This window comes from Osmerus eperlanus, chromosome 10 (assembly GCF_963692335.1).
Source record: "Osmerus eperlanus chromosome 10, fOsmEpe2.1, whole genome shotgun sequence".
Taxonomy (NCBI): domain Eukaryota; kingdom Metazoa; phylum Chordata; class Actinopteri; order Osmeriformes; family Osmeridae; genus Osmerus; species Osmerus eperlanus.
In genome coordinates this window covers 14,595,664-14,612,949 of record NC_085027.1, presented here as the reverse complement: position 1 = coordinate 14,612,949, position 17,286 = coordinate 14,595,664, and the positions used below count along the sequence as shown (strand labels likewise).

At 45.0% G+C, this 17,286-nt stretch overlaps 1 protein-coding gene across 3 annotated transcripts in view; it reads right to left on the bottom strand.

Annotated features, from left to right (window-relative positions):
* The window catches only part of tub (TUB bipartite transcription factor), a 43,444-nt gene extending 27,137 nt beyond the window's left edge, over window positions 1-16,307 (bottom strand). For 2 of the 3 annotated variants that reach the window (XM_062471942.1, XM_062471943.1), the window contains exon 1: window positions 16,094-16,307. In XM_062471942.1, coding sequence (XP_062327926.1) covers window positions 16,094-16,149 — 56 coding nt within the window. In that variant the 5' untranslated portion in view covers window positions 16,150-16,307. The remainder of the gene's footprint in view (window positions 1-16,093) is intronic. The other variant, XM_062471945.1, reaches the window with a different exon arrangement.
* Between the last annotated feature and the right edge of the window lie 979 nt (window positions 16,308-17,286).

Sequence of the window (17,286 nt, the reverse complement as noted above, 5' to 3'; positions counted from 1 at the left end):
TCCGTTGTTCTATTTTCGTTGGACGATAACGAAACCATTGACTCTACCCTTCTTCAAACCGACAAAAGTAACTACGATTTGCAATATTTCTTACCTGTGACATATTGGCATGTTGTGATTGAATTGTTGATGTTGATTGTATTTTACAAATGAGTTAGCTTAACCCTTGCTAGGTCAGTTGCCCTTGCTCGTCCATTGTTACCACAAAGGCCTACCTGTCCCTCTCTACCCCTCTCTCACTCTCTCTCCCTCCCCCCTTTACACGCGCTCTATACAGCCATTGTGTTGCTCGCCCTCATTTGCATCCAGCCACTGTACTACTCTGACTAACCCATAACTTATCTGGTATTTGTTCATTATAATTACATTCTCCTAAATAAATCATTGTGTATAATATTCGCGTATCACTCACGTTATCTGATCTGCTCTACTTTCATAGAATTCACGACTTAAGATTAGACTGATTATTACGAAGGCTATTATTTAAATATTATTCAATAAGGTTTCCTCTATCCCTTTAACAATAAGAGGTGGTGCCCCCCCCAAGAACTACATACTTTATTATAAATTAAGTATTGCTAATCTTAAACGAGCAAACCCCGCTACAACCTCATCACACCCAGTATCACCTCACCACACCCAGTATCACCTCACCACACCCAGGAGCAACATGTGAATAGGAAAACATCTGTCACCAGGATATGCAACAGGGAGACCACTGTCCCTGAGCAACAGTGTGACCCCCGCTGTTCCTGTTTCTTCCTCCCGCCACCACTGCACCCTTTCTACACTCACGGTCGTCTGGGCTGGGATCCTACAGGCAGGATGGGAAGTCCGTATCACGGGGGCTTGTTGGGTTACGTAACATGGTGGGCTGTGGAAGACATCGATGTATGTCTCCACTCAAACAGTGAAGTTCAGGTACTGGGTTTATTGTATTAGACAACCAGCTGACTGGAAGGAGAGTGAACAAACATCTCGACAAGAATAATGAGCAGATTCAACCCAGTGGTCCTAGTAAAGTCTCTCTAAAGCATGAAGGTCAGAGGACAGAACTGATAGTGAGTACGGTAAATCAAATATAACAGACAACCAACATAATCAGGCAGACGTGATGATAGACACTGCGGTTAAAGTATTACTGTAAACGACGGCTTGCCATATCAGGCCTCCTGGATATTCTGGAACTCTATGGTTAGGTCTCCTTGTTCCCTTGACCCCTGCATCAGTCTCCAACGGGCCCACAGGAAGCTTTTCAGTATACATGATTGAAGACTTAACTACTGGTAACAACTGGCCTATAAATGATTAGTAAAATGTTTAGGTGACAGTAGAAAAAAACATATGGGAATAAATCATAAGATGACGCTATGACAAAGGCAATAACGGATCTACTGTTTGTGATAAACATAAGCAGAGGAAATCCTTGATTTCTCCCACAGCGACCACCATATCAACACAGCTAATCCATCAAAGGAACGAGGCCAAGCTAGCAGCCTGGATCAAGCAGATCTTCCTTTCTCTTATCATTACAGTAAACACAAGTGACTTCTCTCTTTCCTCTCCCCCCGTTCAATTCCTCCCCCGTGAGCAGCCTGAGTCACACAGATGTCTTTTTTCTACCACACAGATCAATACAATGCAAAGGCTAATGTCATAATCACTAGCTTTCTCTCTATATATACAGGACCGTAGTGAAACAAAGACAGAGTTCAGGAGAAAAACACAGAAAATAGATCGCCACAGAACTCTCTCATCATCCTGGATATTCATAACCCTCTCCCTCCCTCCCTCCCTCCCTCCCTCCCTCTCTCCATTCACCTTGTACATCTCACTCGATATAAGCACGCTAGCTAGCACATCAGGTGAGGGCTGCGGCCAAGTGAGTGTTCCAGAACAAGGCCATCCCTGAAGGTCATGAAGATGCCCTGTAATGCATCTGTCTGTCTGCTCATGTGTGGTACTAGCTTGACTCCATTCCATCTGGACCTCTGCCAAGGTCCTCCTCAGGTAAGTCGGAGAAAGTGTGTGTGTGTGTCGAGGTGTTGGGCATGCCTCACTCTGCTCCCCATCACCTCAGCAGAGCAGGGCAGGACAGACTGGAGGACAGGGATTGTCTAGCTGTGGGGTCGGCTGGCATTTTGGGGCAGAAGCCCAAATGTGGAACACACAATGACACGTCTCCATTTCCGGGCACAGCTAGTGCTGCCTTCTGTGACTCTATTGTTTGGTTTGGAGAAGGCAATACACGGTTCGTGGTGGAAATCATTTGCACTTTGAGCCCAACAGAGTTGCACTGATTGTAGCTCTGTGCAGCCCTCAGTGTAGGTAAGTGTTCATGTGATAAAACGTTCTCTACCAAACACAGGCTGTGGAGTCATGTGGTGATAGCCTATACATATATTTTTTTTGTATTGCACTGTACAATGCATACATTATCTGATGTACTTTGCTCCATAATGCATGTGAAATGTGCCTTTAGAGTAAGTAATCAGCTGCCTGCTGTCTCCTTTCACTCTCACTGATACTGTAAATGGTTGTGAAGAATAATCCTCCGCAAAACGTTTGTGTGGTGTGTGTGTGTGTGTGTGTGTGTGTGTTTGTGTGTATGTGGGTGTGTATGTGGGTGTGTATGTGGGTGTGTAGGCATGTGAGTGTTCAGCCAGTCACTGTAGGAGAGTGTCGGGGCAGGAAGGGGAAGTAGCAAGGATGGATGGCTGGGAGAGATTACAGGAACAGGTTGGATGGCAGGGAGCGATTACAGTAGCAGGTTGGATGGCAGGGAGACATTACAGGAACAGGTTGGATGGCAGGGAGAGATTACAGGAACAGTTTGGATGGCAGGGAGACATTACAGGAACAGGTTGGATGGCAGGGAGAGATTACAGGAACAGTTTGGATGGCAGGGAGACGTTACAGGAACAGGTTGGATGGCAGGGAAAGATTACAGTAGCAGGATGGATGGCTGGGTGAGATTACAGTAGCAGATGGTAGAAATTGAGCCAGACTGAGGGAATGTCTAACAGGACGTTTACTAGAGTTATGAGTACCTTTCAGGAGCTGGGTACACACCCACACTGCACGCACACATACACACACCACACACATACACACACCATGCATACACACCACACACATACACCCCCCCCCACACACACACACAGTCACCACTCCCCCTCCTCTATGTCAACATACAAACTGAACCTCATCTCTCCGAGCCAAACTGAGGGCATGCATAAAACATGATTTGGATTAGGAAATGTCAGATGGAGGAAGAAGTGTTCCCATGTCCCAGCGAGGCCCACCAATGGACTCCCTCTCCACACTGACGACACTGCAGCCGCACAAACAACACATCCGCAAGTATCCAAACACAGAAAAACAATACGCCCACGGAAACATTTTACGACCCGTCCAAGCGGGCCGTGTTCAGCCACGATTGCTTTGAGGAGTCCTACTTTACATGGCCTACTTGCAGACTTTTACGTTCGACGGGGAAATTGCTGCACAGACTAGCATGGCCAGGGTGAGGCAGAGGATGTGGATGTCTGCCTGGGCAGCCTAGGCCCACAACTGGTCTTCTATCATTAGATTCAAGGTGCGTATCTCATTAGAATGGATCCTAAGTCACACCTCGCAGCCCCTCAGACGGAGGGGGTGCTGTGCCATCCTGTCCCCCGGTCTCCCGGGATATCTTTAGAGGGCGTGACGTCCACATCTCAAACCTGCCCAGCTGAGCGCTGACGCCACTGAAACACCTCCACAGCGTTAGAGCCCATACACTGTGAGCACCCACTTCCCTCACATATTGGTTCTCTCTCTAGGACAGCGCTTGTGAATCTAGGATCTATAATATCATCTCATTGTCATCCATAGGAGCTACGGTCATCTTGGACAACCATAATGGACACATCCGGGGATGGGGGATAGGGAATAGATATGAGCTCATTGGTTAGAGCATTTGATTACAGATCAGAGGTTGCAGGATCAAATGCCCCTCTGTAAGTGGCTTTGGATGAAAGCATCTACTGAATTAATACATTGTTGTTACAATTATTATTACATCAGCATGTTGGATCACGTCAATGTCAACATCCTCTTGTTCGAGATCAGCATGAAGGAATCGCACGATCCACCAGCTCAACCTGTTTAAATATGGGGTGTGATGTCTCCAGTATGCAGACAGGAGACATGCTAATCCTGCAGTGTGGTTGGCTCACAGCACACAGCATGCTTTCCTGTGGCCAGGAGTTGATTACTCCTCTCGGTGTGCTTGCTGTTTCCATGGCAGCAATTAAGCTTGCGTGGTTGTGATGGCACAACGAAATATTCATCTATCTTCTAAGGGCCTCTTTAAATATTCTCAAGATATGACGTGATGTTTACAATTGCTGGAGAACAGCGAGCGAACTGGATACAATGGCAGCCAAATATCTAAAATAGAGTGAAAGGATGGTGCTTTACCAATGTACATCTTTAAATTAACATATTGTGTCCTTTTTGTCCTTCCTTTTGTAAGCAGCCTTCCTGTCACACAGCGTCTGAAAACCTGCAGTGTATGTTGTATTGTCAGTCTCCATTACATTGCCTATAGCACCATCTTGTGGCTAACTGTTACATTTGAATACATTTCATGTGAAAATTACACATTGCACAGATTTAATCAAATAGATTAAATAGCATTCCCCCTGAATGTTTGCAAATGGCTGGCTTGACAGATTGATAATATGCAATGCTTGCATGTGTTGTGTGTGTGCGTGTGTGTGTGTGTGTGTGTGTGTGTGTGTGTGTGTGTGTGTGTGTGTGTGCGTGTGTGTGTGTGTGTGTGTGTGTGTGTGTGGGTGTGGGTGTAAATAGGATGATGTCTTCTCTCAACGTCAGTCTACACCTCCTGACAAAGTCATCTCACTGGGTTGCTCTTGTTACCATGGCAACCACAGACAAATTATCACCCGCCAATAGCAGAAAATTCACACATCACCTCAATATAGCATGCACGTGCATACGCACACACACACACACACATACATCTCATATCCTGTAGCAGCCAAATCAAGTAATGACCGAGGTGTGGAAAGGGTGTATACATATTGCTAATGGTAGGTTATTCTGAACCATGGGCTATAATACTGTATGTTCTTCATCACTATGTTGCTGGTAACTGATGACGCATGTAATGGTAATATTACAGTAATAACTAAACCACATTGACCAACCCAAACCCAGAACCTAGATCTATAAAGGTGGATCACGACCTTCCTTCACATCTTTGATTCATGCATCAATGCCAAATAAGATTGCTATCCACTAATCTGCAGGCCATCTTCCATCACACACACTCATACACACACACACACACACACTCATACACACACACCCACACACACACACACACATCCGCATAAAGACAAACACCCACAGCAGCAGCTGTTTTCTTTTGACCACAAGAGGGACACAGACATCAGGAAAACACACCAGAATGAACGAGGCGCCATAAGAGGGCGCTGCTGTACAGGACACACCAGGGTCCTGTGCCAGATCCACACATGAGCACTGAAATATGGAGCATCAAATATCCTGGGGATTGACACCATACGTGTACACGACCATTTAGACTCGACTGATTTGAGACAAGGTAACGAGTTTCCAGATATAAGTTACAGACTAGTAACTAGTCTGAGAAAATGTATTTCTGGATGATATCATACGAACAACTGTGCAGTGTATGCGAATGTGGCTGTCACTGAATAATGTCATTGCCCTATCATGACAAACCTACAGAACAGACTCTGTGTTTAAGCTTTCACATGTATATTTTCGTGTGTTGTGGTTGGACAGATATGCAGCCTATCACACAGTTGCCCCATCCTCCTCCCAGACCTCCGTCTTGCGATGAGCAGTATCCAGCGACACTTAGCACGCAGCGTGTCCACTCACAGATCCACTCCTCAGGAAGAACAAGGAGGGAACGGAAGATCACACCCACACACACTCTCATTCTCACATGTGTTCATACCCCACCACCACACGCACGCACACACACAAGCATTGCTGCTCTTTCTCCACATCCCCCATTATCTTCACCTGTTCCACCATGATTGTTCACCATGGCAACAATCGCCATGGGCACCGCACACAGACTCGCACACTCCCATGCACGTATTGGATGGGGGGAGATCAGGGACCCTATGTGGTAAACACAGAAAAATTGGTTGTCCAGAGAAAGAGAGATAAATGACGACAATGAACAATAGGAGAGGGGCAGGCGCAGGGGTGAGGGGGGACGGGGAACAGAGGAGGAACACCGACTCAGCCTTCTACCACAGGTGTCTTCTAGTTTCTAAATCAAGTCAAATCAAATGAAAGTTGATTTATTAGTGTAAATACATTAGTGTCTATTAGATGAATATTTTGCGGCTCCTTCAACAGTGCTTACTCGACAGTACTTACAGAAAATGTGTTTCTACTGCCCCTTATATCCTCCTTTTGAAGGCCTTGCATGCGTGTGTCTGTGTCAATGTGTGTCTGTGTGAGTGAGTGAGTGTGTGTATGTGTGGCTGTGTGTGTGTGTGTGTGTGGGGGGGAGGGGGTGAATGTGTGGCTGTGGATGTGCATGGGTGTGTGTACACGTGTGTGTGGATGTGTTTGTGTGTGTGGATGTGTGTGTGTGGATGTGTGTGTGTGTGTGGATGTGTGGATGTGTGTGTGTGTGTGGATGTGTGTGTGTGTGTGTGGATGTGTGTGTGTGTGTGTGCAGGTCAGACACACCTGGAGTATACAGTACACGGTGATGGCAGCGTTCTCTAAATCTCCGGTCCAAACCCATCTGATGTGCTCCATTTCCAGCGCTGCTCCTGGTCACAGAAAACCTGCCAGCAGATGGCTGCTTGGTGATGCTTCAACAACACCAGGTCTGCATCCAGACAACAGGGGGGCGAAAGACGCGTCAAGCGAACAAATTGACCTTTGAAACACAAACCCCCCCCTCTTTAATTAGAGAGCACCTTCATGGACTGGGAGGAAATGGGGGGGAGGCCTTAGCTGACACTTTGCTTGTCAGTGTGTGGAGCATGAGTAGAGGCTTTAGTCTCTTTATATTCTACTTCCTTATAGAAAGCCTGTGTTCTGTATTCTCTCTCTTTATCTCTCCTCACTCTCTCCTTCTCACTTTCTCCCTCTCACCTTCTCTCTCTCTCTCTCTCTCTCTCTCTCTCTCTCTCTCTCTCTCTCTCTCTCTCTCTCTACCTCTCTCCCTCTCTCTGTATCTCTCTCTCTATCTCTTTCCCTCTCTCTCTCTCTCTTTCTTTCTCGTCTCTCCTCTCTCCCTCTCTAGGTTTGTTCCAATCTCTTAGCCATCTTCAACTGAGTGGTTTATCCTTCTCTAATGTGTTCCTCCTCCTGCCCCCTCATCTGTGAGCGTGTCTCTGCTGGGTGAAATCAGCCGCTGCTTCCCAGATGAGGTGTATCATCATGTGGGAGAAAGATGAGCGTGCGTCCCCCCCGGGCCCGGAGGACCGAACGCAGACAACCAACACAACCTGGAGGTTCACACATCCTACTCACACATACACGTGTTTAGGCATGCACACACACACACACACTCTCATGAGCGTACGCACACACACATGCACACGCATCCCGTACACACACACGCACATACACACACACACACACACTTTACAAGCACACACACTCCATGAAGAACAAAATAGTTAAATGTCAGAGGAGTGGAAGGAAGGATGAGGCTACTGGGAAATCTGTTTCCTGTGCAGTAATGACTGTCTATTGGACTGGCTGTTTGGAGGAAGTAGAAACCTCACTGGTGCAGAATAGACAGAAGAAGGCAGGGAACCAGTAGGAGAACACACACCACTGTACATCAGGTGTCGTTATGCGACATCTTGTTAGCATGCAGTCAGATATCACATCTCCACAGTAACCTCTCTCGCGTCCCTGTGGAGGCGGGACAACCATTGGTCAATCAACAGAGACAGCTGCAACGCTAAATCTCTCCTTCCAATATGACTTCAGTTCATGTAGCTGTCCACCCAATTCTGACAGGCAGACAGACAGACAGGCAGACAGACAGACAGACAGGCAGACAGGCAGGCAGGCAGGGAGGAGTGCTGCCACAGCGGTCTCTCCAGTGATGGGATCAATGCAGCAGTTTAGATGTGCTTGAATTATAGATTCACATAAGCAGCTGCGGGCCAAAGCCTCATTTAGAAAATGAACAGAAAATGCGTGTTCACGACAATGGACACAAAAACACAACAATTCGAACAAACATTGTAAATAACTACACATGCATCATATATTGAGATACTTTGAACTTTTTTACGTAATACTATTGCCCAACAGCAAGTCACAAAAAAAGGCCGAATGGCTTCAAGAAAAAGTCTGGAATACGGCCAACATTGGCGTAGCCGAGGGGCACAGCTGGGTTGGTCTCTGCCCCCACACCTCCCCTCCTCCAGAGCACCTGCTGCGGCCCACAGAACTCATCCGGCGTGTGACGCTAACCTGCTCTGGCACGGCAGACAACCTGCAGCACCACAGCCTGCACTGTTTCACCAGAGGAAGGCGAGGCAGCTCCTTCCTCAGCCTCCCTTGCCTCCGCATCCTCACTGATTCAGCTCCGAGCCCACTCCACAACTGTTAGAATGAGGGGCCCTGTCTTCAAAAAACATTTCCATGGCATGCCTGCGCGCTGATTGCAATCTGCGTTCTCATTGAGTGATTCATGGCTGGGAACCAACATGTGCTGTCAGCTCCCACACTGTGTGTGTGTCACAGCAAGACTTTCATTCAAATGCAACGATCACCCACGTGTATGTTGTGTTGATTTCTGCAATACTGTACGGTATCTTAGCAACATTTTATGTACTGTTCTGTCCAGGGACAAAAGCTCGTTTTCAAACGTTGTCTTGCAAGTGTTTGAGGCCTTAGCAGTTTGCAATTTACTATGCAAGTCCATTCATCCTTGAGGTGCTTTGCAACAGGGGTGCTGTTCACCTTGAGGGATCTGCTGAGGCCAGCAACGATAGCAGTGGGAGTGCTAAGCAGCACTTGGAATATGTTGCTACATATGTTCATGTTGTCCTTACTTTCCATCAGAAACGTGTCACTGAATGATTCATTGCATCCTTGAAAAATGGTTCCCTCCATTTGTTCACAACAGTAGAGAGAGTGGAGGCGAGTACTGTTACTGAAGAGCAAAATCAATATAATGTGAAACCATGTGTAGCATCCTACCATGACAAACTACTCAGTAGTGGCTAGGCCAATCATACAAAACTGATCTTTTCATTGATCTGTGTTACAAACCTAACCCAAACAGGTTACAACCTACTGTCCTCAAGTCCAAGCATTATCTGGGAGCTGACCTGTACTCTGTATCTCTCTTCATGTATATCTCTTTATATCTCTTTATCTCTTTCTCTTTCATTCTCTGTCTCTCTCTACCCGCATTACGGAGAGCCAGTAAGGACATCCTCTGTATTTTCCTCTTTCCGTAAATCATGAGGGACCAGTAGCTTCACCCTGGATCAGTTGCCTGGAGCTGATTGCATCCCATCCCATTCAGGCTGACCTTGCAGCCTGGCCGAGCCTCTTTTTAATGCAACATTGGCATTCGACCGCGCACTCCCATTCACAGACGGAGTGTGGTAATAGGAAGAGCACACAACTCAGTGTCGATCAGTCGTCACTCAGGTCCTTCACATCAGAGAGTAACATGTTTCAAAGGGTGCCGAGCAAAAGGAGATTATCACAGCAATACCAGGCATAAGGACCGTAGACAGGTTGAACGCTCCCTCTCTCTCTCTCTCTCTCTCTCTCTCTCTCTCTCTCTCTCTCTCTCTCTCTCTCTCTCTCTCTCTTCCTCTCCCTTTGACTTTCTCATTATCTTGCTCTCTCTTGTTTTTCTCTCTCTCTCTGTCTCTCTCTGTCTCGTTCTTTTTGTAATGTGTGTGGTTGCCACGGACAGCTTGCTTGGGGAACTGGCAAAGAAAAGAGTCAAGAGTGAGAAGGATGAACTTCTCTCATCATGTATGTTTAAGCTGCACTCCTCCGTGTCCCGCACAGTAATCATCTGCATCAGCATTCACACCTTCACTGTGCAACTCAGTCACGTTCCGAGAATACTGAGCAGAACTGCTGGGGAAAAAATGACACTTTCAGCACTGTGATTCAAACGCAAAACGAATAAGAACTTGTTTCCACGTGCCTTCGCTTACAGTAAAACCAAACCTTTCCTGTTCCTACAGTTGAGACACTGTGCCAACCTGCAATCGTGAAAAGATTCCATTATTTATCCCCTTCATTTTCTTCCTGGCCCAGAACGTCTGTTAGACAGCTACATGCTCTCCGGTGCCCGAACAAAGAACAGATAATCAGACTTCCTCTTTATTTTGGCCAGCCCTTGTATTCTGTGGAGCCTATTGAAGTCTATACCTTAGGTGAAAAAGTGGTCAAAACAAACTGTAATAGCTCTGGCTGCTGCAACACACAAGGTTATCAGGGGCGGTATCCCCTGGTTGTCTTACTGCAATGATGCAGCCAACTACCACACAGTTAGACCCATGTTCACCTTGCATGTATTATTTTTGTTTTCTCCAAACACTGTATGCCCTTTGAATACAGGGAAACTGGCACAAACGATGGAGAATGAATCGAAGCTCTCCTATTTATTGTATTCACTTCAAAGACATGATGGTATTCATTCAGTGAAGGCAACAGCCACCCATTAGAATCAAGGTCTCTGACTGTCCAGTAAATGGCATAAATGTATTCAAACACTGTTGCCTAGCTGTTTCGTTGGTCTCTCACAAAGAAGCACTGCGACAGACAATGATTGATAAATACTTTTCTATTGTTAGAAAACGAGAAAAATGAAATTGACACGTACTGTAAAATGTCTTCCCAATCTTGAAATCACTTGAAACACCATTAGTATTACGCAAATGCCAAAGCACCAAAGCAAACCAGGGGTGGGTGTCTGGAACACAGTGCTGAAGATTCTCAGATAGAAGGAAGGGTAAAAAGACAGCTATTCACAGCTAAACTTGAATGTCACCTCAATTTCTCACACGACAGAGGTCAGAGTGTGTTACTCATGTTTTCTGTTGAATGTGACTGTTGCTAACTGAGACATGGAAACCTTGTAAGGGAAAACAACTGAAGATGAACAACAAAACAATGTACTTGCACAATAATGCAGTGAGGTTGAAGGTGAGAAAATAACTACCAGCCACCAACATTACGTAAAATACATTTTTCAGACTGGAACATCCTGAACATCACACCTGAGTCTTCAACTGCGTCATGGAAACAACAGAACAACCAAGCACTCTCCGTTGTAACCTGAGGGGTGTAACGATTGAACAAATTCACACTGTACCAGCAGAAGAACACACAAGCACACACACACACAGATACACACAGAGTACACACTGACATACTACATCAGCACCACCATAGGTGGGCAACCCCCAAGGATGTGACATTTTCACCTGGAGACTGAGTGAACAACCTCCGAGTACATCCCCATCAACATCTTCCTGGTGAGAGGACAGGAGCTGGAATCCCCATGGGCCTCTCATTCTCACCCTCCTACCTGCATTCTAGTCTGCTTCCGTTCAGTTACCACCTCCAAATTTCAGGTTTCACAAATCGAAAGCATTCAGACCATGATTTTCACTTGCAAAAATAGGGATCGGAGGTGATGCATGCAGTGTCTGATGTGGTATTGGTTCTAGATGAGTGCGCCTACTGGTATTTACATATAATAATTTTCAACACTGATGCTGCAGCGCATCACCACATGTACAGAACGTAAGACAGACACACACACACACTCACATCTAGAGAAGCATGGAGCCTGATACTGTATGTGTGTACCATCCCCTTAGTCCTTCGACACCACTGAACATCTACTGAAGAAGCTTCCCAGGACCCCAAGAGAACCTGGCAATGTCTGGTCTTAGCAGCTAGCATCCAAACACTCCCGCAGTCACTCCCGACTCACTGTCAAACGCATCCGAAAAGCATATACGTTTGGAAATCAATCTGATTGGGAACATTCATCATGACAGTTGCCAAACTGACCGTCAAAGTTTTTTTTTTTTTCGACAGCACTGTTGAGTCATTGTCTCATTCAGACTTGAACTGAGGACTGTGCTCAAACCCTAACTCCCAACAGCTGTCTCAGTGAGACATTCTGATAATAGTAAAAGTGTAAATCAAATTCAGATGCAGCCTGAACTGGAACAGCTAATTTAGTCCCAGGAGTGTATTCCTTGAACATCTTCTCCATTTGGAGCTTCTTACTAATTAGCGATTTCAGTTTTTCAGACATACAGTGGCCTGAATATGCAGTGAGATCCCCATAGTGTAAACTTCAGGCCCAGTGCACAGTCCCTGTCTGATTGCAGGCTGTGATTAGTAAAGTGCACCACCACATCTCCGGGCTGGTCTCAGGGCAGACGGCTCCTCCACACTCGGTACTTCAGCAGAAACATCTCCCACAGTGCATTGCCTGAGACAAACAACAACAATGACGTCCCTGGGAGTCCTGGTCTCCCTTCACCACAGCTTCATCAGATGGGATCCAATCAAGCAGAAAATACAGGCTTTAATTATAAACAATTTCGACCGCATGATTTGTGCTGTGCTCTACTGTGTTTGGGTCAGAGAGTTGAATGGGTTTACTATTGAGTCAGAGTTACAGTAGTGATCAGAAGCTGAGCCAGCCCATTCCCCAGAGACTCCAGGATCCATATGAAGGGTTAAATGCTGTTGATGAATGGTGCTGCTGACACCACCATCATTACTGCCACAGCCGTACAAAGCCCTGCAGGGGTTTAGATATGTGGATAGATAGAGGGACGGCCATATGGATGTCCAGACGGACAGACAGACAGACAGACAGACAGCAGATAGACAGACAGATAGATAGAGAGATAGACCGATAGACAGATAGACAGATAGACAGATAGATAGAAAGTTAGATAGAAAGATAGATAGATAGATAGATAGATAGATATAGATAGATAGATAGATAGATAGATAGATAGATATAGATAGATAGATATAGATAGATAGATAGAGACAGAGGTGCTTGAGTTAAAGAGGGCAGAGTAGGAGGAGCTCTTGTGGAGGAGGGAGGAAGGGGTGCTGCTTTAAAGATAAGGACTTGTCTTCCCGCCAGGGCTTCCGATACAGCACTGAAGAGCATTGTGACAGGCCCTGGACACAAGCTTCTCTCTAACTGATGTTTTCATGACTGTGGCAGTGAAATTCTGTTGTCCTCAGGTCCCACAATGGGAATTGTTGGCGAGAGGTATTGATTGCGCAGAAAGAAATCAGGTAACGCACACACACACACAAACACACATACTGTAAACCTACTGTACATGCACTCGCAGGAAAACACATCATGTCCGGCTCACTGTGATGAGATGTTATTCGGGGAAATGAGCCTCATGCATACTGCATTATGGGTCCAATCCCTCTCAGCCCAAGGATGTGATAATTCTATGCAGTCTTTGAAAGAGAACTGGGATAAAAGTGTCTGCTATATGAATCCATGTAAATGGAGACCTGGAGTTCCATCACAAGGGACTACTGTTCTCTTAATCAAAAATCCACAAAGATTGAAGACATGAGGGGGGGGGGGCTAATTTCATGGTGTGGTCATTTCCATCTTCTTCTCCATGCTTCATAATAATTCATTAGTCGTTGAGCTACATAGAAAAACATGTAATACATGTCATATTACTAACCATTGTTATTGTCTGCCACCCCCCTTTTCTAACACTGATGCAGGTGAGTGAGGAGTGTGCATCATACGTGACAAATCCAGTCTCCCCAGGAGACTAGAGGGAGATAGTTAGTGCACAGTACACACAGATCTCTGACAAGAAACTGTCCTGGGGCTTGTACTCTCTCCTGCTCCATCCTGACTGACAGTCATCACACAGACAACACAGTATTTAGGTCTAAAACCTTACTCGGGCTTTACTAGTCCAACGCAACGCAGACCATTGTCCTGCATTGACGTTGTCATGTTTATATAACTATTACAGTACATAAAGTCAGTAGGTAGTGTGATTGAAATAATTTTGCTAAATAATCAGTATTCCTCAGAAATCATATATGACATGTAATTACAAGAGGAAGCACAACAGTTTACAACCGAATTGGCCATAGGCAAAGTTGTTTCAGACCTGCGAGATTTACATTTTACATTTAGTAGATGCTCTTATCCAGAGCGACTTACAGTAAGTACAGGGACATTCCCCCCAAGGCAAGTAGGGTGAAGTGCCTTGCTCAAGGACACAACGTCTTTGGCACAGCCGAGAATCGAACTGGCAACCTTATGATTACTGGCCCGATTCCCTCACCGCTCAGCCACCTGACTCCAGAAATCTCTTGACATTTACAGGTAATTTTCATTCACTCGCACATCTTTAATAATGATGAAGATGCATCATCTGGGAGAGAGTGAGCATCTCTTTACAGTGTTTCCTCTGAGCATTTAGACTCCCCAACCCTGGTTTGATGGTTGTGTTCACTGTGGTCAAGGGGGGATGTGTGTTTGTGTGTGTGTGTGTGTGTGTGTGTGTGTGTATGTGTGTGTGTGTGTGTACATTCCAGTCCCAAAGACAGACAGACAGACAGAAAGGCAGGCAGGCAGGCAGGGAGAAAAGGAGGCAGGGAGAAAAGGAGGCAGGGAGGCAGATCAATGAATGCCTACAAAAACAGCCTCTCTGTGGACATACAGTATCTGGTCACAGGCCTCTGGATTCCATGTGTAATGAACCAGAGTGCTGCTCAAGGAGGAGATTCAAGCTTTTTGAAACAGGATTGAGTCTCTCTAGGAGGGAGGCACGCTAGCTGGAGCCGTGCATGTACAACACACAGTATGTTCTTATTTTAATTCACCCTTAAAATCCCACAGGGGCAAAACTTTTCATGTGTCATTGTGTCAGTGTGATATGTATGGATCTTCAGATATGTGCTTCCCAGTGGATATCTGTTTCTGTGTTTGGGACTTCGTGACAAGAGTGCGTGCAGCTGAACACGTACAGCACAGTGCATATGAAAGGCCAGTGCATGATACTGCTGGTGCACATATGACCGGGCACATCACACAGTTAGAGAATAAAATACCAGCACATACATGTTACTCTTCTTAGCTCTCTCTCTCTCTTTCTTTCTCTTCTCCACTCTCTTCTCTCTCCCCATATTGTTTAATAGGACTGAGAGAAAATGTATGAAGCAAAAGGAGACCTGAGGCTTTTAACTGCCATCTCTTGGGATGCCAAAGCACAGTTACAGAATACTAATCGCTTCACACAGACCCAAGACCATGCATGCTGCCTGTGAGCCTCATACTGTACACAAAATTAACTGCAGGTGGGAGATGGATGTGTACAAAATGACTGGGAAGCTCATTTTACAGTGAAGCCACAAGTTGTAGAACACATTTTGTATTTGATTTGAGATGACCCAACATCATTGAAGTGCATGAGGCACACAGCTAAGGTGAGTACAGGAAATCAAAAAACCTAGTCATAACAGTTAACAGTTTCTGTGTCAGTCTCAATAGATTGAGGTTGCAAAGGCCTACAGTTTATCACATTCCAATCCATTGTTTTATCAAAAAAATTATGTTTTGCAAGTTAATTGCATAAAATCATTCTCGAAAATGCACTTCAGTGTAGTATGCATTAGCAAGAGTGAAAGACGAAATGTGTTCATCTTACATTTTTGAAGTCTAAGCAAGATGGGACTTTAAGTAGGTCACATCGGAATATAGTCACAATGAATTCAACCCATTAATCAAAAGCAGTGATACAAATGCACTAAATGCATCTATATGCATTACAGTCTTGTCGGGTCAATATCAAAAGCACCTGTCGACTTTGTATTATGCGGTTGTCAATCACTAGCCTACAGTATAACTTGTAAATCATAGCAATGGAACCAAGAGACCCAAATGACACGAAAATGAAGACCATTTTCGCACCAACTGTGCGGGCAAATGATATTGGCTTACATTACGTATAAAGCTTGCGCGACAGCTCACCTGTCATAACTCCATCGGCTGTAAGACATGCTCCTGTTGCCGCCGACTCCATCCATGATTCTGAAACACTGCTACTAATAAGGTTTTAATGAGACGGCAGCAAACAAAGGCTCCGCTGATGTGTAGACCGTACGAGTCCTCGATATGATTCTTCTAAATCAAGAGTAGCCCACACTATCCCTAACCGACTACTACCCTCACCCCTTTAAGCGAGAGTAAAGATGTGATGCACATATATTTCAGGGATACACACTGTATGGGCTATACCATTTACAATGAAAGGGACCGATGCGCTCAAGCTACATGAGACAAAAGTCATTCTACACACCTACACAGAACTAAGTTGTGCTTTTATTCCGTTTATCATACTATTGTAATAATTCACATAAGTAGACTATGGTTTCACCCTTTTAGTTTAGTAAGCGTTGGTAAGAATGGTTGATGCATACCTAATAACATCGATTATGTGTTGACTTTTATCAGTATGTACCATAAACTAAATAACTCTTCTTTCTATATCAGTGCTGATCACTACACATTTTCTAGATGAGTCATCAGTCAGTTATTCTACACATTTTAAATGGAGGACAGCAATTTGCAACCAAGACTCTTATTTTACCATCACCACAGAGAAGACAATCTTAAACAGTAGGCTATAATACAAATGATTAAACAATCTGCACAATAAAATGGCATGTTTTTGTATAAGCACACTCTCTATTACTCTAAGGATGTTCCAGTGGTTCCAGAACAAAAAATGGTAGACTGTGTATTGGAATTTATATTATTGTTTAGTAAAACACTTTGCTCACACCCTTAACAACCACACAGAGTATTGAATTGATTCAAAAACGTCTTGTGAACAGTTGACCTGTAGCAACAAAAGCCTTTGTATCTATCTATAATGCTTCTTTGATAAAATAAACCCTCATTGGAAGTTTCCACTCAAGGGATACTCAAGTCAAACTGACGACACAATCGAATTCACTGACTTCAAACTGGACATGATACTGTTGTCTATGTGTTCCTTTTATGACCAAACCCAGATGTTCAGATTCTACAATTAAATACCTTTCTAAGGGCCTGGCAGGACCACTCAGGGGAGTGAATATATAAGATACAAAGTCCATCCACACTGAGAAAGGTCTGGCAGTGACAAGAATGAGGTGACCACATAGAACGGTCTCAGGGGC